Raw genomic sequence first — 22800 nt, 5'->3', positions numbered from 1 at the left:
CATTTCCAAGCCCACTAATGTCTGGCATCCAGCTGGCCAGCGGTCTCAGGCTGAAGCTCACACCACTACTTTCTTTTTTCCCCAAATTTGTAAGATCTCCCCGTTCCTCTCACTTTTTACTTCATGAATGCTGTGACCATAGGAATGAAATCAGCAAGTTCTTGCCTTTTTTTTTTTTTTTTTTAACCAGGCTAACTCCTACTTATCTTATGTTAGTGGAAATAATAATGATAATAGATAACATTAATGGACCACTTATTATCCACTGTGCTTTAAGTCTTACATGAAGCATTTTTTTTTTTCATTTTTACAGGAATCTCTGAAACTATTAGGTGAAATTCAGTTTTATAGAGTTGGAGATAGTCCCGTGATTACAGTTAACAATTGGGGGGACTTGATCTCCTTGACTGCAGAGCTTGGTACTCTTAAGATCCAGGTTAGGTATGGCCTCTTCCAGAAAGCCTCCCTAGGCTCCCCCACCCCACCCCTGCAATCTTTGGTCATCCTCCATAATAACCCATGTTGTCATTCAAGTTCAGGGCCTCTTAGAGGTGGTGGAGAGAGACCTATTTTTTTTTCTCTTTTCTGAGATTCCGTGGACATCACTGTTAATAAAGCAAGAGCCACTACGACTGCATCCCTTTTCTGTGCCTTTCCGCCCCCCCACCCGCCCCCCCACCAGCCACAGAGATAATGATTTACAGCCTCAGGAGAGTCTCCAAAGCACCTGACTTTGTTCTCAGGGCCCTTCTCCCTTTCCAGATTCTGCTACTTGATTGACAACGATGTGCAGACTTTGCTTTTTGAATAATGCTCTGCAGTCTACAGAGCACTCACCCACATTATCTCATTTAATAATTATTCAGACTTGTCAAATTGCCTGTAGTTTCAGGAAATTCCTGCCCTTGTTATGACATGACTGGCACCTGCCCCTCTCCTGCTGACAGAGTTATAACCAAAGATACTTGCTTTTGTGTTTACTGAGTTCTTTAGCAGCATATTAATTTCTTTTTCCAAGCCTGGGATTCAAAGAATCTCATGGAGAAAAGCACCGTTTCGAACTCTTTTCCTATTTCCAAGTGGCCAGATCTAGAGTGATCTGCATGGTCCAGGACCTCTGCCTTCCGTATGCCCTTGTATTTGAAGGGCAGAACATGGCAGCACTCCCAGACTGGGGCTCTCTCCTCATTTCTGTGCATTTGGAGTTCCAGGGTCCCAGGACTTAAAGAGAACCTCATAGTGCTGCCTCCACATGGCCCAGGCCTGTGAGAGCGTGGGCCACTCCCTCTTGCTACAGCCTCTCCTTGGATGACCAGATCCTTTCCGTATAATGACGTCCCAATTTGTTTCCCCAGCCCCGATCTCCAGACTCCCATGTCCAGCTGCCTAGTTAACAAAGCTCTTGATTGTCTAATAAGCATCTGAAATGAATCATATTTAAAAAGAAAGGCTTATTTTACCCCCAAATTCTGATTCTTTCTCTCAACCCCAGTCAATGGCAGTATCATCCACGTGGTCTTCACCGTTTCACCTTTGCTCTCTCTCTGTATGGCACCATCCATCAGTAAGTCCTGTAGATCCTACCTCCAAAATAGATCTAAGTTACATCTCTCTCCATCTCTATTGCCCCCTGATTCTAGACACTATCACCTTTTTTCCTTGATGAAAGAAATAAACCACTTTAATTTTTAACGTTTCTAATATTTTAAATCACAGTGTACTGATATTAGTTTTAAGATTTAAAAAAATTTTCTATACATTTATAATCAACAGTAGGAGTTTTTAATGTTTTGACAAGTTTTAAAGGTCACTAATCAATCATATGTTTTTCTTCGATAATTAAGATTGCTCTGCATAGCTGCAGCTTGTATGGTCATTTTTTTAAGAAAACCATTATTCTTTTTTTTGAAATTGTGTTAAAATACATATAATATACAGTTTGACATCTTAACCATTTTAAAGTGTGCATTTCAGTGGCATTAAATACAGTTCCGTTCACATTGTGACCATCACCAGCATTCATCTTTTCATCTTTTAAAACTGAAACTCTATACCCATTAAATAATAACTCCCCATTCTCCCCACTTCCCCACATACCCCAGCCGCTGCCATCGCCATTTTACTTTCTGCTCCTGTGACTTTGACTACCCTAGGTACCTCATACAAATGGAATCATACAGTATTTGTCTTTTTCCACTGGCTTATTTCACTCATTCTATGCCCTCAAGGTTCACCCATGTTGTAGCATGTATCAGAATTGCCTTCCTTTCTAAGGCTGAATAGTATTCCATTACATGTATATACCGCCTTTTGTTTATCCATTTGTCGGTTAATAGATACTTGAGTTTTTTCAGGCCACCATCATCTTTTGTCTCAACTATTACAATAGCCTACTAATTGTTCTCTCCCCTTCCAATCTGTTCTCCACTCAGCATCTCAAAAGGCAAATTGAATTTTGTTGCTCCTCTTTAAATCCTTTATTGACTTCTCATTGTGCTTGGAATAAATTCTAAACATCTAAATCTGGCTCATAAGGTCCCGTATTTCTGAAAGTGAACTTCTTTTACATGCCTGTCTCCTGGCCTACTCTACTCTCAGTTCAAATGTTTTTTTTTTTTTTTTTTTTTTCCCCTCTGTTAATTTTTTCCCATGTCAGAGTCTTTGTGTCTTTGGTTTCCTCTACCTTGAAGACTCTCTACTTCTTGTCCTGCCACGGTTGCTGCCACGGTTGGCTTCTTTTCATCCTTGAGGTAGTAGTTAAATGTCGCCTCTCGGGAGAGATCTTTTCCTATCATGTGTGTTATACCTTGTCATAACCCTTTATTGATTTGCCGATATTTTATTTTTAATTGATTTGTTTCCTCCCCCTCTTGGATATTAGCCCCTTCTAGACATGTTAATATTTATCTCCTTTACTTTTGTATCTTGAACATCTAGCATGTGTTTCCTAACAATTTTTTGGATGAATTAATAAATACTCTGTTAAAAAAAAAAGTTAGAGGAGATTCCACAATCTGTTCTATGTTTCTTTTCCTTTCTTTTTGCTCACTCTCCCTTTATCCTATCTCTAAAATATTTCAAAATGTTAACACCCCTCATTGTTAGGAGGAGTCATTGGCATGATATCATCATTTCTGCTCCAGAAAACTGGTTGACTGCTCACTAGACTGCTGATGTTCAACGAAAAGGTACCTAAAATTGTTGTTTAACTTTTGCGCTAAAAATGATCACATAGTCTTGTCCCTTGTCTCTTGCAGTGTCCCAAGTAAGCAAGGCAGAAAAAGAAGTTAAACCTTCTGGAGAGAGACTTCCATGTAACATGTTCTAAGATGTTACTTGTATAATTGGGTGTTTTTTACTATTTTGGATTATTTTTTATTTACTCTGTACTATGGGTAATAGTTTATTTAGTTGAAGTTCAGCCCCTTATCCATATTGATAATTATTTAAAGAAGGCTATGTCCAGGCTTCAAGATTTTGAGCTCTAAATTCTCCTCCCATTTTTTAACTACGGAGCCGGCACAGCTTGGGTGGGTCCTCTGCCAAGAGTATCACAAGGCTGAAATTAAGGGTTGGTTGCTGCATTTTTACCTGGAACTTAGGGCCTCCTCCGAGCTTATGCCAGTTGTTGGCAGAATTCAGTTTCTTGTGGTTTTAGGATTGGAGTTCCCTTTTCCTTGCTGGCTGTCAATTGGGTACCACTCTTAGCCCCTAGAGGCTACTCTCAGGTCCTTGTGCTCCATCTTGGCCTCTTCCATCTCTGCAGTGGAGAACATTTCTCTCACAGTTGGAATTTCTCTGACTTCCTCTTTGGCTACCAGCCAGAGAAAACTCAACTTTTAAAGGGCTCATTGATTAGGTTAGGCTCATGCAGATAGTCGCCCTATCTTTATCGATTGATTAGTAACCTGAATTACATTCACGAAATCCCTTTTGCCATGCAATATGACATACTCATGGTAGTAACACCAGGGTATGGAGATCATGAGGGTCGTTGTAGAATTCTGCTTGTTGCAATTTCTTTCTTCTATTTTATTAATTAGAATTGCATCCACCTGCATGTATTAGAAAACTTGATTATAATAGCTTAAACAAAGTTTCTTTTCACATAAAAATACGGATGAATGATTATTGATACTGGTTCAGTGGCTCATTGACATCAGGGCCAACGACTAATTTTCTTAGCTGTTCCTCATGGTTGTAGTATGATTAATGTAGATCTAGCCATCATGACCATATTCAAGACAGGAAAAAAAGGAAATGAGAAGGATTAGGGATGTATGAGCAATATCTGTTACCTTCATTAGGAATGCAAAATAGAAAAAAAAGACAAAAAACACTTCTCAGAACTTCATTTCTCACTGTACTTCCCTTTATGTCTTGTTGTCCAGAACTAGGTACCAGGGAGGCTGAGAAAGCAGGAATAAGAATTATGGTGATTGGCTCAACCTATAATGATCCATCCTCTGGTGCTGGATGATGATAGAAATGAATGTTGGCAATGCAGCTAACACATCTGTTATACCTATTTTCTGGAAGACAGAATGCGGTGTAGTAGAATAGAGACTTGTGATCCTGTCTCAACTCTGTCATGGTTAGCTGTGTGACCTTAGGCTAGTCAAGCAGCCTTTCTGAGCCAGTTGCCTTATTTATCAAGTGAGAGAAATGTCTGCTTTACTTATCTCAGGGTTATTATAAAAATGAATTGAAATAAGCCATGAAATTCTTTGTATCCTGGAAATATATACTAGTTGTAACTTTTGGTAAATATTTTGTATAAAAATAAAAGTATATTTCATTGATTCTAAGAAATATATATATGTACACAATTTAAAATATTTTTTAATCTCTGAAATTAGATACATTTTACAACCTACAGAATCTTAACTTGAATGAAATAGAAAAATAATGTTTTGTTAAGCTTCTTGGAAGGTCTTAGGGTTATGCCCAGGAAACGTAGCCAAGACTCTTATAGACTCCTAGGAAACTGCCAGTCTCATATGGAACATCCAAATTGGTAGACTCATGATTCTAAAATACAGATGCAAAGAAATTATCCAAATCAACTTTCTTACCATGCCAGCAAAATATTAGTATCCCTTTTCCAGATATGAAACTAAAGTAACTGAGTTTACCAAGGTAGAATAAGCCAGTAACTTCCAAGAAGTCAAGGTACTGGAGAGTGTTGTGTTCTGCAGATTTTAAAGCTTGACTTTTTACCAGGGTCATTCACTGAATGCGACTCACTGTTCAGGTACCTGGGGATGTCATTCAGGGTCACTGCCTCAGGAATGCACTAAAGATCAGAGGCAGCCTGTTTTTTTAAGCCAACTTAAACTTATGTCCTTGACTCTGAATGTGGAGCCATGGAGTTGTTGGATAGCACAGCCATAAGGATTGTTTATTTTGAAGGAAAAAATCACACAATAGAATATTTGTACTTATAACCTTGGGATATACATATATGTATGCATGTACAAATATGTATATGCACGCACATAAACACAATATGACTTTAGAAGGAGCCAGAACAGACATCTAGGGATAGGAGATTATGGTGTGTGTGATTGAAAGAGAAATAGGGTGGAGGTACTTTATGGAGAATTGTGGATAAATACTGACTATAGTTGAATTATGACATATATTTCTTTTGGAGTTGTTTCTCATATATAACTTGAGGCCAAGGTGCTCATTCTACTCACCAATTTACAATAAAAGAATTGTCAGTTTTTTTAATTTTTAAAGAATGAAATATTTAATGAAAGAATCAAAGAAAAAATGCTAAAAAGATAGGAAAAGCAAACAACTAGCGCCACTCAACTTTTCCGTTTCAAGAACATCAAAGCACCAGTTAATTAAAATGTCTGTGTGTGTGCATGCATGTGTGAGTGTGTGTTCTCCGATGAACTCTCTTCAGGTGCTGTTAATGTGAACTGTTTGTTCATAAAGGGAAAGAATTTGGAAGAATAAGGAAGAGAAGCAGTGTTCCAAGTCCTTAATGTGATTTAGGTCTTTGTCATAGGGTAATTGGGCTTTCCAGCCTTCTGTTTATTCTGAGAATTTATGAAGCAAGTAGCATGGTTACTTTAACCTCCTTTTATGATTTCTGTAGCCCAGTGTTACAGAGGTCTCAGAATAAAACCATGCTTTATATTATTTTGTGCCATTGTTTGGTGTACAATTCTGAGTATATAGTAGATGCTCAGTAAGTTTGTTGAATATCTGTTTTAGGAAAAAACTCTAAAGAAATACATAGAATCCACGCAGTCTGATTTTTCCTTCTTCCTCTCTTCCCAGTTTTCCTTTTGATATTTAAATGCTTGTTTTTGATCAGGAAAAAGCTGAGGCCTTACTTTGGGGATTGGAATTGGCACTGGGATCTAGTTTAAGGTCTAGTTTAGGCTGTTTCTACATAAACCCCAAACAGATGGCTGGATAATGTTTGGCAGTAGCCTCAAAACCCAACAAGTGGATGACGAAAATTCAAAGTAGCTGCATAATTGAATACATATGGTAAAGAGATATAAGGGAAAGGTGGCTAAATTCTCAGATTTAAATAACCCCTCTTGGATCACTAACCAAACAAGAATTATGTTAAGGTATTATATAGCATAGCTAACCTAACAAAATAAAACATTGTCCCAACTCTGAAGGGATGGAATTAATTCTTCTTTCTCATATGATTTATGAAAGTTCTGTAAAACTTCTAATTAATATTTCCAGGATATTGGTACAAACTCATGCTAATTTAGATATCTGAACTAATCTTTTTTTTAAAAAATGAACACAAATCAGAAAGGAATGTTTCAGGGGAGGACTTCCAATTCTGGCTATAACTGGCAACAAACCAGTCCTGCAGTAAACAATGTATAAAATGTATGAGGTTGTTCTTTTCAGGTACTGGTCAACAGAGAGCACAATATTTCAATCCTGGGAGAAGGAAAACTTAGGAATTGAGCTCCATGATTGCCTTGGTTAAGGTGCTCCCTCCAGCTCGGCCCCCAGACCAGCTGCAGAATCCTCTCAGCATCCAGGAGAGAGTTTCTGGACTGCAGCGTTGTATGTGGGAGTGTACTCCAAGCACAGCAGTCCTGCTGAGACTGGGAAACCGAGAGCAGAGTCTGGGGCATTTGAAGCACCTGGAATCTGCAGGGCTGGCCCTGGAAAGGAGAGTTGCATGGGGAAGGAGGAAACAGAAATGTGTCTGGGTGTACCTAGGGAATCTATGGCTGGGCTGGAGTACAGACTGAAACCGTATGCAATTTACCAAAAGTGGTGGCTCCAGGGTTAAGAATGAGACAAATGCCAGAGGTCAAGCAATACTGGGGGACATTGGCAGTCCAGCCACAGTGGAAAGACCTCCTTAACACCTTATGAAACTCTCAAGCATCCATAAAAGACACAAAAAGTCTGTGTCTTAGGGGTAAGGTCTGTGTTTTTGAGCAGGTTTGGTAATTTTTTTGATAAAGGGCTAGATAGTAATTATTTTAGGTCCTGTGAGCCATAGAGCATTTGTCACAACTCCTCAACTCGCTTTTGTAGAATAAAAGCAGCCATAAACAATACGTAAATGAATAGGCTTAGTTTTGTTCCTTATAACTTTATTTACAAAAAAAGGCAGAGGGCCAGGCCTGAATTGTGGCTATAGTTTGCCAGTCTCTACTCTACAGTAGGGTCTACTTTAAACTCACTGTAAGAAAGCCTAGAACCAAGGATCGTTGAGATCTGCAGGGGAGATCGAGTTTGGAAGTTGTGTCCTCCAGTAGATAGAGGAGCTTAGAAAACATTTTTGGCTTTTTGCAAATTTGTTCAGAAGACCAAGAATACCCAAGATCAAGGTGAGCAGGTAGTTCGAATACTGGCAAAAATCAACTCTGTAGAGAATATCAAATGTAGAACGTCTTCACCGTATCATCAACTATTATTAGATATGTAAATAGGAAAATACGATCCAGGGTAAAAAAAAAAAAAAAAAAAAGTCAATAGAAACTAACCCCCAAATGGTCCAAGTGTTGGACTTGACACAGCTTTTAAAGCAGCTATTATAAATATGTTTAAAGAACTAAAAGAAAATATTGCCATAATGAGTGAATGTATAGGGCAGAATTCAACCGAAAAATAGAAACTATAAAAGCATCAAATGAAAATTCTAGGATGGAAAAGTTGAATAACTGAGAAGAAAAAATTCACCAGATGAGCTTAACAGGAGTGTGAAGATGATAGAAGAAAAAATAAATAATTTTGGAGACAAATCAATAGGAGAAGAGATAGACAAAGGGGGAGAAAAACATTTGAGGAAATAGCTGAATTTTTTAAACGTCATGAAAAAATTGACATACAGATTCAAGATACTACACAATCATCAAATAGTATGACTTATAAGAAAACCACATTTAGACATACTTTAGTGAATGGCTAAAAACCAAAGATAAAATCTTGTAAGTGGTTAGAGAAAAAAAGATACATTATAATGGGGAAATAAGAATTACAATCAACTCTTCATCAGAAACAACAGAGACCAAAAGACAAAAGACTGAAGGAAAAAAAGTCAACCTCAAATTCTATGTTTATTGAAAATTATCCTTCAACAACGGGGATGAAATAAAGAATGGACTTTTTTAAGCAATGCTGTCCAGTGGAAATATAGTGGAGACCACATATGTATTATTTTACATTTTCTGGTTGCCCCATTAAAAAGTAAGTTAAAAGAAACAGGTAAAATTTATTTTAAAAATTTATTTTCTTTAACCCAATATAGTCAAAATATTATCATTTTAACATGAAATTAATATAAAAATTATCAAATAGATATATAACACACTTTTATTCTCTTCAAAAGCTGACATTTTACATTTAAAGAACAATTCAGTTTTGTTATACACATTTCAGTAGTTACCTGTGTCTAGTGGCTGCTGTAGTAAAATTGGGTAACACAGCTTTAGATCAAATAAGTATTGTCTCTCAACCTATCTTATACATAGTATTTAAATTAACTTTCCTAAAACATTTACGTACTCAAAAGACCTGAAGAGGCTACCTACTACATGGTAAAACAAGTCCATTTGTTCATTCATTTATTTATTCATTCATTCAACCAGTCACTCAACAAACACTTACTAAATTATAGACCCTATTCAAAGAGTTGGAGACATCCACAAGAAAAAGATCCAGTCTCTTTCTTCAGGGAGCTCATTGGCAGATAGCCACATCAGCAAACGAATTCATTATAATTTGATAAATGAGTGTAGGTAAGATACTATCAGTATAGAGAAGATATAAGGGATAAGGGGCAAGTGGGATTAGTGGGAATCAAGGAAAGATACCGTATATCAGAGTTCTTGGTTGTAAGCAACAGAAACTGACTCTGGCTAACACGGAGTTTTTAAGCAGAGCTGTGACACAGGCATTTTCAGGTTTTAAGAAGACAACTGTGGCACAATAGGTTATGTAATAGGTTGGAAGGGATGATGCTGCAGGCAAGGAGATAGATAGGAGGCTAGTTTTTGGATGAGAGAGACAGTGAGGGGCTGAACTAAGGTATTGGCAATGGGAATGGAAAGGGTAATTTCAGGAGTTCAAACTTGTTCTGAAATTTAGAGCTGTTACTGTTCTAACCCCTCTTTTCCTAGTGCATTCAATACCATTCCCACCCTCTTCAGATAAACAACACAACTCACTGTCAACTAGACACGCCATTCCTGCTCCCCGTTTTTAAGATGGCTTTGCCTCTCCACTCTTTTGCTCAGAACCTTCCTTTCCAATTTAAGGTGTAGCTCATGACCATCTTTGCTCAAGTCTTTTAAAGCCCTTATTCTCTGCTGTTATTGTTTTGATGGATAACCTGTCACAAGAGGTTAGAGAGACTGTTGTGTTATTGCTTTATGTTGCTGTCATACCCCCCCTGCAATCTACTGTAAGCTACTTGAGTCCAGTGATGCTGTCCTATTCTTCCTTGAACCCTCAGGCCCTAGAATGGGCTCAGCAAGAATACCCAGTACGTGTTCCTGATGATGCTGACCCCTGACTTTTGGAACACTCTGAGGTCCTGTTGCGGCCAATAGCTTCCATCACCAAGTAGAGTTTGAGGAAAGTTAATCTTCTCTAGGCACATCTCTTGATTGACTTTCCGGTCTTAAACCTTCTTCACTAGCTCCCGATTTCTCATTGAACTCTTCTCAGCCCTGAAGGCCATCAGTCCTCACTCCCCATACTTCACCTGTAGATACCTCAGCTCTCATCAGACTAAACTCTTCACTGGCCCAGAAACAAGCTCCACCAGGATCTGATTTTTAATCTTGACTTATGCTGATCCTTTGTCCAAAGATGTTCTCACACTTCCCTCCCAGTGGTCCAGAACCAAAGATGTCTTTTAAATCCAAGAAACCTGCCCAGTCCCTAATGGTCCCAGCCCTTGCAGATCTCTCTGTAGCTAAACAATATTTCTGGTGTATCTCTCAGCAGGCAGTTATTCCCGGATCTGTTGTGTTTGCTCTTCTGTGTATCTTCATCTCCCCAGCTAGATTGCAGACCGTTCAAGGGTCACTATCTCAAAGGGCGCATAGTGCATAACTGGATGCACAGGGCTCATGATTGTGTATGAGAAGATTGACAGAGGATAAATCTACTTTTGTGATTCTTATCAGCCAACTGCATTCCTCACCCCCAAATTTTAGTGTGTAAGAGACGCTGAGAAAGAAGCTTTATTTCTGAAATGACAACCCAGGGCCTTCAATGAAATTTTTAGTGTCTCTTGGTCAATCTTGCTGCTGATACTGAGTCACTACTCATTTGTGGTGTTTCTAAGCCTCAACTTTATGATTCACATTCTAAAAATGGGGTGAGGTTTTTAAAGAGAAACCAATTCCAGTGTGAACTTAGCCTCACAATTATTGGGTTCCTCTGTGGTTGCCAGCTGCTGGCACAGCACTCCTCAGGGTCTGGTGTCTCATGACTTATTGGATGAGGTGGCTGTTTTGTTGCAAATAGCTAGACTCCATTTCATGGGGTTGTGCTATGGGGTTCTCTCTAATAAATTTGTTCCACCAAGCTTTCTTGAGAGTACTCATTATCTGTAACCAGCGCATGTCTGGATCTGGGTTGGACAAGCAAAAGAGAGTAGGTAATTCTTTGGGGCTCTTCTTTTATTCATACTTTCCGATTAGTAGTCTTGGTTCCTCAGCCAGAACGCTCCTGTATTTGTAAAAAGGAGGTTGAGTACTGGAGTCTATTTAGCATCTAGGAGAACTGCTCTAAAAACGACTGAAAAGGGAAATCACTAAAACCAGAGTGTGCACACGACATAAGTGGGGTGGTTTCATGAAATTTATATTCTGGTCCCAAGACTTCCACTAACAACAACATTGATGGCTGTGGCTGACATTTATAAAGAACTTGGAATGGGGCCTGGCACATTGTAAGCTCTCTGTGAGGTCACCTGCTATCATCACTGTCATTGCTACAGAAGGTTTGTTACTCTCAATACTAAACACTTGGTGTGTGTCACCTTACTTAAAATTGTGAAGTTAGTTTTGTTCATCTTGCTGAACATGGATGAACCGAGGCATAATGACTGTACGGGTCTCGAATCTGGACAGCCTAGCTCCTGGGCCTGTGCTCTCAATCTCTGTTGCTATACCTGATTTCCTTGGGCCTCAGTTTTCCATCTGTAAAACCAGAGATCTGGGTTATTGGTCTTTAAATCCTCCGAGCTCTAAAATGTCTAAGTATTTTCCCCATTACCATCACCCTTTTCCTTCTCATCTTCCCCAGACTCCTCCCCGACCCACAGTCATCCTGTTAACTTCACTGGATTTGTTACCACGGGATCTATAGGATGTGTTTCCCTTGGGATACGATGCTATATGTGTCAGCACATGGACATGGATTGTGGCTTTTTTGTTGTTGTTGGCCCTGTTCTACATGCTGCTGTTGTTGGGAGGGGAGGCATCTGATTCTTCGATTTTACTGTCTTGTCTTGGCCTGTAGCCATTACCTCACTGAGTGATGTGAGCATTTGACTGGGCTTGAGAAAGTCTTGATGAGAGAAATCCGTGGAATCAGCTCTTTCGGTCTGGGCTCTGTGTGATTCTCTGGTAGATCTGGTTTTGGAGCACTGCAGTCCTCGGGCTGTTTGCACATGTCTGGTCCGTGGCTGGTAAGGATCTTAGGAGGAGGGGGACTTGAAAGAGAGATATCTGGGCTTTGCATTCTCTACAGCATGGGTACCCTGGAAGATTTCCACATAGGGAGTTACCCAAATCATTTCATTATGGTTCCATTGTAATTAATGTTTATAAATTACTTCAGTGGGTGAGAGTCTATATATATTCTCTAGTACTTTTTTTGTAGCTGTGACCCAAAGAATAGAGTGTTTTGACATCAGAAGACCTGGGTTCAAAGGTTGCATCTGTCACTTCCTAGCTTGGTGCATCTAACACACCTGCTTGTTATGGCCTCTGCTTGATCATTCTCTGGGTGGGATCTTATTATGGAAAAAAAAAAAGTTCATTTGTCCTGGGATGTGTGAATCCTTCCACTTAAAAGCCTGGAGGAAACACCTTAGGAACTTAGGGCACCAAACAGGGACCTGGAAATAACAAAAGTATTGGATAAGTCACAACTTATGGAAGCCTAGATTTGTTCACCTGTAAAAGAATGATATCAATACCTGTCTTACCCAGCTAAAATGGCTATCGAATCAAATGAAGTATGGTATGAAAATATGTTTCTGAAAATTATAAATTCTATGCAAATATTAGTTGTTTTTTGGAAGTATCATACAACAAAACTAATTGTTTTAATTACCTCCCCCTCCACCACCAAAAAAAAGCTGTTAATGTTTCTATTCTGGTTTTCTCCAGCATAGGTTATTTACTACAGATAATAACCTATAGTAAAATTCCCTCAACGTTTTCTTTTTATTGTGCGCCAGTTAGAAGGCTATTAGTTAAATTGTTCTAGGCTAAAATGAATATCGTGAGTATTCGGTTAATAAGAACTAATATTGTGCAAGGTGGACAGTAGTTCTTTTGCAGAAACATTAATTTTGCATTAATTCAGATTTTATTAATTCATTATAAGAACAAGAGCTAGGTTCAAGTTGTAAAAGTACATTAATCATACAGACAACGTAAGTCTATTAAGTAACCTCTGTACACATAGAACATAACTGCAATGTGAGTGAAGGCTAGACTTTTATGTACTAATTCAATTTGGTCTAGAGTAAAAAATGTATTTAAATCACATTTTTCACTAAAGCAAATATGCCCTACCCACTTACTCCAGATCAACAGGATGGCTCCATTTCTGTTTTTCTTGATTGGTAAAACCATGCTTGGAGATACCATCTGGAGATTGTTGGGTTTCTGCCAAAGATTTAAATCAGGCTTGCAAAGAGCTACCTGCCTAAAGCAAGAAACTGCACTGACTTAATAGGAAAGAACATGCTTTTATTTCACCATTTGGTAAAAGAAAGTGAAAGTACTTTGAAAAATTTTAATACTTGTTTTACGATGCTGACATTATATATAGATAAAAGTGTTTCCAAAATAGAATTATTGGGGAAATTTGGGAATCTAATTGCTAAATTTTATGTGATTATTTACAAATTTGATATGAAGGCATGTGCAAAGATCTTGATGCTAAAGGCAGGTAATTCTATATGAGAAGTGGGGGCAAGACAGGGGCACAGAAAAGTGAGGCAAGTGGAAACCACCCAGACCGCCTCGTGGGCAGTGTTGAAAACCCCAGACCTGTGTGGACTGGCTATATTGTGATGGTTATCTTTTTTTAATTATTATTTTTTGAAACAGATTTCTGCTTGACAGATTAAGCAAAAGCAAGAGAGGCTTATCTGTCTACGTTCTGAGTGCTGCCTTCTGCAAGACCAGCATTATAGACCCTAGACCCAAGTCTGCCACACTGCCATAGTGTTACCCACCCCAGGCATTACTCTGGGGTCTGCCTGAGGCCAGCAGTGCGAAGATGACCAGTGCCTTGCTAGCATGACGACCTTGGACCATGTGATTGCTACCCACCAGTCAGAGTGGGTCTCCTTCAATGAGGAGCCACTCTTCCCCGTCCCTCCTGAGGGTAAGGATTGCTTTCATTTCCTAGGTGAAAAAGAGTGGCAAAGAACCACACCTGCTTGTTATGGCTTCTACTTGATCATTCTGTTGGTGGGATCTTAATATGGAAAGAGAATCCGTTTGTTACTTTCCTGAGATGTAGATTCTTCTACTTAGAAGCCTGGGAGAAGCATCTTCGGAACTCTAGGGCCCCAAATGAGGGCCTGGAGACACCAAAAGTATTGGCTGCATTCTTAAAAGGAACATAAACTTCATATTTACAAAGTACTTTATACTTGGTCTTTTTGGTGGTTACTTTCAATGGCAATTTGGATTTTCTCAATTTTTAAAGCATAGTTGTTAGGAGTGACTCACTCTATATAGCCAGATTGCTTGGAGTCAAATCCTGGCTCCACGGGCGAGTGATGTGCCCTTGGGGAGATTATTTCTTTTAACATCTCTATGTAGTAGTTTATCTGTGCAGTCTGGGTAATCACAGTACCTACTTCACAGTGGTTGTGAGGATTAAATTAATTAATATATGTGAAGTCCCTAGAATAGTGTCTAGTACATGGAAAGAGCTCAGTAATGGTCATCCACAATCATGATGTAGATGGCTAAAGTGACTTGTAGGGAGCTGGTGCTCAAAGAGGAAGGTCAAGGTAAGATACAGGAGATATTGGCAGAGCCATGTCAGCTGGTTCTGTTTTACTGCAGCTGCCACTTTCAGCTGAAATCAACCCAGCTTCATTTACATTGTAAAGTGTGAGTTCACAGGAGTGCTGTCCAGTACAGCAGCCAGGTGGCTACTAGCAGGCAGTGTCCTTAAAATGTGGCTGTTCTGAATTGTGATGTACTAAAGTGTAAAATACCTACACTGAATTCCAAAGACGGAGTAAAAGTTAAATATTACATTAACAATTTTTATATCAATTACAGGTTTGAAGTATGAATTTTCAATATACTGGGTTGAAATTTATATTATTAAAAGTAGTTTTGTTGGTTCCTTTTTATTTTTTTAATGTGGCTTCTAGAAAATTTTTAATTACTTACGTGGCTTGCTTTTTATTTCTTTTAGACAATACTAATCTAAAAGCTTTGATTACATGCAGATGGACTAGTTTGGCTACTGATGGGAGAAAGGAGTTTTATATTAGTACTTTGATTTTTCAAAAGCTTTTATACAGTAAAATTTACCACTTTTGATGTACAGTTGATGAACTTTAACACATACCTAGATTTATGTACCTATCACTATATATCACAATCAGGATATAGTTCTTTTAAAAAAAAATTATGTGAAGGCTGTTAAATATTCCAGGAACAATAAAATGATACAAAGCCAGGGGAAGAGCCTCTGTGCCACATTCAGCCGATCATTGGTGCAGAGTTTGCACCCGGTAGGCTGCAGACATGTGTAATTAGGACTGCACAGATTTTGAAGTTTGAATTTAGATGTCTTTAGTCCAGAGAGAAGCTGTCCATTTCAGCCATACTCTCCACCAGTCCCTACTGCCTTTTGCTTTTCTCATTTGACTCAGTTGTATTTCTTGCTTGGCTTCTGTAGCCCTTTTTGTTTGTGACCCCTAAGCAATGGAGTAGATGCTGGGATAAGAAGAGTGAACCAGTCTTGGTCCCCCACTTATACTCCATGGACAGACTGAGGTTATAGTTTTTATACATTATTAGGAAAACACTCCTTTGTGTAGAGGCAGATGGGCATGGCTGTTTCTTTGCCCTCACCCACTGTAATGGTGAGTCCTATGATCTCCTCTTACCCATCCTTTGTTTTTCCTCCCTAAGACAGTTCTGAAGAGTGGCCTTCCCCGTGTGATGTGATGGTGCTGTCTGGTATCTGTTTCAGGGGGCACCGAAGGGCACCTCGCAGGACTGTCGTCCTCCTCGGGCCAGTCCGAGAGCTCCTCAGGGGAGAACCAAGTGGTGGATGGAGGCTCTCAGGACCTTTCCCACTCGGAGCAGGATGACTCCTCTGAGAAGATGGGCCTCATCTCCGAAGCAGCCTCCCCTCCTGGGAGCCCCGAGCAGCCCCCAGCTGACCTGGCCTCCGCCATCAGCAACTGGGTTCAATTTGAAGACGACGCACCCTGGGCCAGTGTGTCACCACCTCACAAAGAAACAGGTGGGCGATTGAAAGGGTTCTGGCGTAGGTCTGTGCTCGTCAGGGATGCTCTTCCATGGGAGGTGTGGGGCTGTCGGGATTCCACTTCACCTGCTCCTGAGCCCCAAAGCACTGGCCACCTAGAACAGCGGGCAGAGAGCTCGTCTGGCTTCATTCTGCAGATGGTTTCTGTTAACATAAGCATAGGGAAGGGTTTATGTGTTCTGGATAACTTCCAGCCTCTCTTCCCTGGCTGTTGACCTATCTTTGCAAATATGCATATTTATCTATCTCTAAGGGATTAGAATTATATTTACTTAGCACCTAAATTGTAAGCTCCTTACAAGAAGAAATGAATGTCTCTCAAAGCGTGGACCACCAACCATCTCTAGTAGAGTAACCAGTTAAATAAACATGGATGTGCTTACGTCCCTGGCCTCTTGGATCCAAATCTTCAGGGTAGGCACTGTCGTTAATGGTAAGTTCCTTGTTTTGTGGGATTTCCACAGCCAGAAGCTGCACTGGGGAGCTTAGTGAAGCCAGAGCAGTTTGCTAAGCCTCTCCCTGCTAACCAGGCTGCTTATTTTCTTGTGCATGGAAGCAAAGGAAGGGTGATTGGATAACCTTTGGGACTGTATTAGTTTTCTACTTTCTGTTGTAACAAATTACCACAAATGTAGTGGCCTAAACAATACAATTTTATCATCTTACAAGTCTGTTCAGAAGACTGACATGGATGTCTTTTGGCTAAAATCAAGGTGTTATCAGTATTTCATACCTTTCAGGAGGCTTCAGGGGGGAATCTGTTTCCCTGCACTTTCCAGCAGCTTCTAGAGGTCACCCATACTCCTTGACACGTGGCCCCATCCTCTGTCTCAAAGCCAGCAATGTCACATCTCTCTGTGCCTTTGTTCTGTAGTCACAGCTTCTGCTGACTGACTTCTGCCTCCCTCTTCCGTTTTTAAGGACCCTTGTGATTACCTTGGGCCCTCCTGAATACTCCAGGATAATTTCCCCATCTCAAAGTCCTTAACTTAAACACAACTGCAAAGTCCCTTTTTGTCACATAAAGTGATATATTCATAAGGAATGGGGATCAGGATGTGGACATCTTTTAAGGGCCATTATTTGTTTGCCACAGAAAACTAATAGCAAAAAGCAAGGTTGATATGGTTTTCTGTTGATGGGTTAAATGTTTTGCTAGTTTTAGTTTTTAAACACAATTACTTTGTTTTTCAAACATGTTTTCAACATCAGTAAAAAACAATTTTAGGAAAATATAAAGCATAATTTTACTATATAATAAACACTTCCATTTTTACATAATTTTCATATTCATGTATACTTTTTCATATTTATCATATTTCTCAATGAATTGTTGGTGAGAGAGCCATGACACTCAAAGCAGCATGGATGAACTGACAGGTCCAGGCACGCTTCCCAGGTGGGCTGGAGGGAGCAAGTAACCTTTACTGGACACTTAATACTGGCAAGATAGTGTGCTGATTAAGCGTTTATACATGTGGCAAAAAGTTACTGAACACTGGGCATTGAATCAGTACAGAAATATGTCTCTTATTTTTAAAAAGATATTTGCTGAATGCATACTCTCTTAGGCACTGTGCTCAATGGGTTAACTACATCGTCTCTGGTACCCCTTACAGCACTCATATGAGGAAGGTATTAATATTATATTTATGTTACAGATGAGGAAAATAATACATTGGTGATTTAGGAATTTGCCCAAGGTTGTGTGCTAGGAAGTGGCAGGAGAGAGCTTCAACACTAGGCAGTGAGACCCCAGGATACTGGAACAACCTAGGGATGTTCGGTGTTGTGTGTACCTCCATGTTCCCACTGTGGCTCTCTTTTCCTCTGCTCCCTCATTCCTGGGAGGCAGAGGAAGTGAGTGAGGCCTGGGGTGGTGTTTCTCTACTCATTTGTCCTAAAATGGTCCGGGCTTCAGATCACTGGTTATATTCATGGCATTTAGATTCTTTCACATCTTGTTCACACCTTACCTTTAGCCTCAAAGATTGCTCAGAACTATTTATATGATAGATGGGTCAATTTGCTTCAACTCTTTACCACTTATTTTTGCAAAACTAACTGGGGTTAGTCATAATTATGTCGCCCCCATCTGACTGAGGATCTTAGCATGTTATTGATAATGGTTTTGACTTAATATTAAAAGCTTATCCTGGAAGGAAACACTTCTCAAATTATGGTCTATAGATCTCTGGGATGTCCCAAGACTCGTTCAAGGAGTCTGTGGGGTCAGAATGATTTTCATAATAATTCTAAGATGTTATTTGCCATTTTCACTGCATTGACATTTGTACCGATTGTGCAAAACTAATGGCAAGTAAAAATTCTGGCCATTGTGTACTTATATTAAAAAAAAGTCAATTTCACTTAATATCCTTGATGAAGAAGTAAAAATTATTAAATTTATTAAATCTTGACCCTTAAGAATAGCTCTTAAATATTCTCTGTGACAAATAGGGAAATATGCATAAACTACTTTTGCTCCATATCGAAGTATAATGGTTGACTTGAAGAAAAATAGTTATGTAGAAAAAATTGGGTTTAAAATTATTTAATTAAAAAATCAATTAAAAATCAAAATTATTTTAAAATTATTTTTTAGAATGAAAATAATGCAAAAAAAAAAAAAAAAAACCCTTGAACAAAATATTAGTATTTTAAAAACAAGACCCAACCAACACTTATATGACTGTCACAGTCGTCTCATCCTAATTCTGGCCATAGTGCTAATAAAATTTTTGTTTTGTAGGTCACTCCTCATTTGCTTGTAAGTCTACCCAAAAGCTCTTACTCAGTTTTGCTGTGATCAGTGGTGCCCACTTGGAGAAAGCTATAAGTTCAGTAGGTGGCCAACTTACACAAAATGAGTGGCCATCTGGTGCTTCTTAGTCTAAAACGACAATATAGAAATGAACTGTCCATCAATTTCTCATTATCCATTCTAAAAAAAAATGCTTCTCTTAGCTTATTAATTTCCATTAATCAATTCCTGGACCTATTTTGGGCTACAGCTTTAGTCTGTCAAACTTTTTTAGTATGGATAACACATAAATGAAATGGAATTAAGCAAGATATTTGATCTTTTGTATTTATTTATTTATTTATTTTGGGGGGATTTAAGTGTTCTATGTTTAATTTTTAATTTTTTTACTTTTTATTCAATTTATTGGGGTGACATTGGTTAATAAAATCCTATAGGTTTCAATGATCTGTTGTATTGAAACATGCAAATATTTGGAATCTGTGGTGAATTGTGGAACATGAAGGTATGTCTCCATGTATAGCAGGTTCAACCAGAAAACAAGGCTCCATGGGAACTGATTTTTGGCTTCAGCCATCTTCCTAGTCACATAAGTATCACCAGAACAAACTAACTCTTTCCTGTATTGTAGTTGCAATTTCTCAGTTTCTTCCCATTTTATACCTCGTGTCCTATTTGCCCCTATTAAGTGCCCAGCACTTCTGATCAGACATCTTTGTGTCAAGAGAAAGGGAAAAATGTGTATCTTGGACCCTTCCCATGCAGCCTCTCTGTGAATATCCTTTTATGAGAAGATTATGATCTTGGCCTCAGATAAATAGGTGGGAGGACAAAAAAGGAGGACGAATGGGACCAATTAGCACTGTTCCTAGTCTGGATTTCTGGAAGCAAAAAGTGGAGCCTTACTTAGTTAGCCAGCCAACTGTTCCATACCGTAATATCCTGGCTTGCAGAGAGCAGTTAGAAAAGATAGCGTGCACACACACACGGAGTAGCCAGGTGGAGAAATGTTAATATGGGATATACCTCTTCCTTCTCCCTGTTCCCATACCACCACTCATCACAGTTTTTCAGACAGATAAAGAAGAAAAAAAAAAACAAAAGAATTTATCTTTTAAGCTGTGCCACCTAAGAATAAAAGCAAGGACTGGATTCCAGCCTGGAATGAGAATGTACTATTTGCCCTAATTAAAATGCAAGGAGGCTGTAGGCTTGGTGGAGTTAGGGACAAAGAGACTATCATTAGTGGTAAATCTCTTATTTTTGTGGCATTTAAATGCTAGAAGCTGGACTGGGGAGCCTAGAGAAGCCAGGGAGTTGTTAGTCCCCACCCTGGTGGCCTGGTGACTTGCTGTTCACTGAAGCATATACCAAGGTTGATTGGATAACTTGGAGCAACAGCTAGTGAGAAAAACAACTCCAGAAATGCTTCGATCCATCAAGGGAACAACTTTCTCTTGGACTTCAACTAGGGCAGGATTTGAAGTGAAAAGTGCCATCATATCTGGTCTGGGAAAAAGGAGATACAGATCTCCCTCAGAAAAAAATATAATCAATTGAGTGACAAAGCCTTTTTATAACCACATTTATAGGCAAGACAACTGGCACCATTTCCTTGGACCTGAGGATACTAAGATGAGAGGGCATATAAAATCATGTCCTTGACTCTTTCATAAAAATTGTTTCCTCCATTAAAACCCCTGAAATTTGGTGGAGGCCAAATGTGGAATTCATATCTCTTTGACTTAAGAAGACCACTTTGGCTCAGGCCATGTTAATAAATATTCTCTTTAGAAAGATTTTTATTCGAATCTTAACTGTCAAAAACTTCAGACTTGAATTAACCCCCAAAATACTGTTTACATCTCCAGTCTGAAGGTGTCATATGATCGATGGGGTTACATGGTAAAAAATATCAAGAAATTTAACTGAAAACTTGTTCGATGAACCTTAAACTAAATGCATAGCCATTCTGCTAAACTATGATCAGAGCCCAAGTATTTTTAAAGAAAACTTCTGGCGAATCTGTTCAAATCAAAATTAAATCTTTATATTATTCTCTAAAAAATATTTTAAAAAATGAACATAAACCCAGGTGGTGTTTTATCACATTGAGTCCTTTAGCAGTGGTATTTCTGAGTTTTCCTAGTTGCAAAAAGTTTTTTGAACTTACTTTTTGCCTTCTCAGGCTTTAAAATTCCACTGTGCCCCAGGAAGAATATAGTGGTCAGGTTACCCATCATCTAAAATCTTTGTAACGATTCTCTCAGAGCAAAGGCTGATTTCATGTAGTATGCGCATTTTACAAGTGTGTGTGTGTGCGTGTGTGTGTGTGTGTGTGTGCGCGCGCGCGCGCGCGCGCTTAGAATATGTTTGCAAATGCATGCAGGCAAATTGAAAGAGCAAAGTTTATCCCCCCACCACCCAAAAAAAATTTGAGGCATTTTTGTCAGCATGAGGCTTCCTGTTCGCTTGTTATGCTCTGACCTTCCTCCAAGGACATGGCAATTTCACAGCAAGGCCGAGGCTGAATTGGACCCATTATGCAGATACTGCAGGATATGCATAATTACAAACATAAAAAAACACTTATTTCCGGAACATTTGTCCCACAGCCCAAGTGATACACTTGTATTCCCTTGTGCTTCAAATATCTTCCCTAAAAACTTGGGCTAAGGCCCTCCCATTGTGTCTGGGGAAGCTAATTATCTGGGACCAGAGAAAGAGCCGCTTGTTTGGGGGCGGACCAGAGATGATGTCAGCTGTTTAAGAGGAAGGCAGGGGTGACAGCTGAGAGACCTAATCCTGAAGAAGAGTAGCCCAGCGGCTAATTTCTATTATGTTTTTCATTCTGGCTACTGGGAGTGTGTGTTGGGTGGGGGTGGAATAAGATCCCAACCATTTGGGGATTGTGTAGACAAGGCCCACTGCATCTGGCATGCACATGCATTTCCCTCCTCAACAGAGGAGGTCTTATTTTCTTTTAATACCTTAAATTGTTCTTCTCTGTTTAAATGTAATTAATGACCTTTCCAGAATCCATCTCAAACAGTAATGTACTCAGGAACGAATTTTAACAGAGGCCGTCTTCCTCAGGGCCTGATGCCTCTCTGCCACTCTTCACTGGGCTCCACCCTGCTCTAGTCGCCATCTCTCTTGCTGTTCCCAAGAAGTTCATTGTTGCTCTTGCTGTTTCCTTGGCCCCTAGAGCTTCCCCACCACGTTGGCACTCCGAGCTCAGTTCAAGCATCACCTCCCTCTGGCCAGCCTTTTCCTGCTTTAAATGTCTTTACAGCAGGAATGTCTATAAATCTTCGTTTTCTCTCTATCCCAGAATATGGTGCTTGGAACTTAGAAGGTGCTCACTTAGCATCTGTTGGATTAACAAATGAAAAGATGAAAGATGCACTGTAGGAAACCTACTAGAGAGTGACTAAAAGACTCATGTTTGTGGGGCCGGTGAGCTGTTAGGTAGGACTTGAAGGATGGCTTCCTCAGTGAAGTGGACTTTTTTTTTTTAACACAGTAGTCAAGGAAAGTAGGCCAGCCTCTTCTCCATCGCTCCTTTTTCTTATTAGCTGACTATTATTGTTAGTTTTTGATTTCTCATTGTTATACACACAATGCAAACACACAATGATACTCATACCACATACATATACATAGATACACATACACAAAGGCATAGCATACACATAACACACTTATGTGTATATACCTACATACATATACATGCACAAACACGCATACATGTATTTTTCCCTGGGGGCTGCCTTAAAAAGCACACTTAAAACTGTCCATGATAT

At 39.3% G+C, this 22800-nt stretch overlaps 1 protein-coding gene across 5 annotated transcripts in view; it reads left to right on the top strand.

The window, feature by feature from the left end:
* STON2 (stonin 2) overlaps positions 1-22800 on the top strand; it is a 114492-nt gene that overhangs the window by 16108 nt on the left and 75584 nt on the right. For 4 of the 5 annotated variants that reach the window (XM_011357110.2, XM_011357112.2, XM_011357111.2 and 1 more), the window contains exons 2-3: positions 13812-14091; positions 15931-16206. In XM_011357110.2, coding sequence (XP_011355412.1) covers positions 14004-14091; positions 15931-16206 — 364 coding nt within the window. In that variant the 5' untranslated portion in view covers positions 13812-14003. The remainder of the gene's footprint in view (positions 1-13811; positions 14092-15930; positions 16207-22800) is intronic. The other variant, XM_011357109.2, reaches the window with a different exon arrangement.

Source organism: Pteropus vampyrus, unplaced genomic scaffold (assembly GCF_000151845.1).
Source record: "Pteropus vampyrus isolate Shadow unplaced genomic scaffold, Pvam_2.0 Scaffold32, whole genome shotgun sequence".
Lineage (NCBI taxonomy): Eukaryota > Metazoa > Chordata > Mammalia > Chiroptera > Pteropodidae > Pteropus > Pteropus vampyrus.
This window is presented reverse-complemented; position numbering and strand designations above follow the sequence as displayed.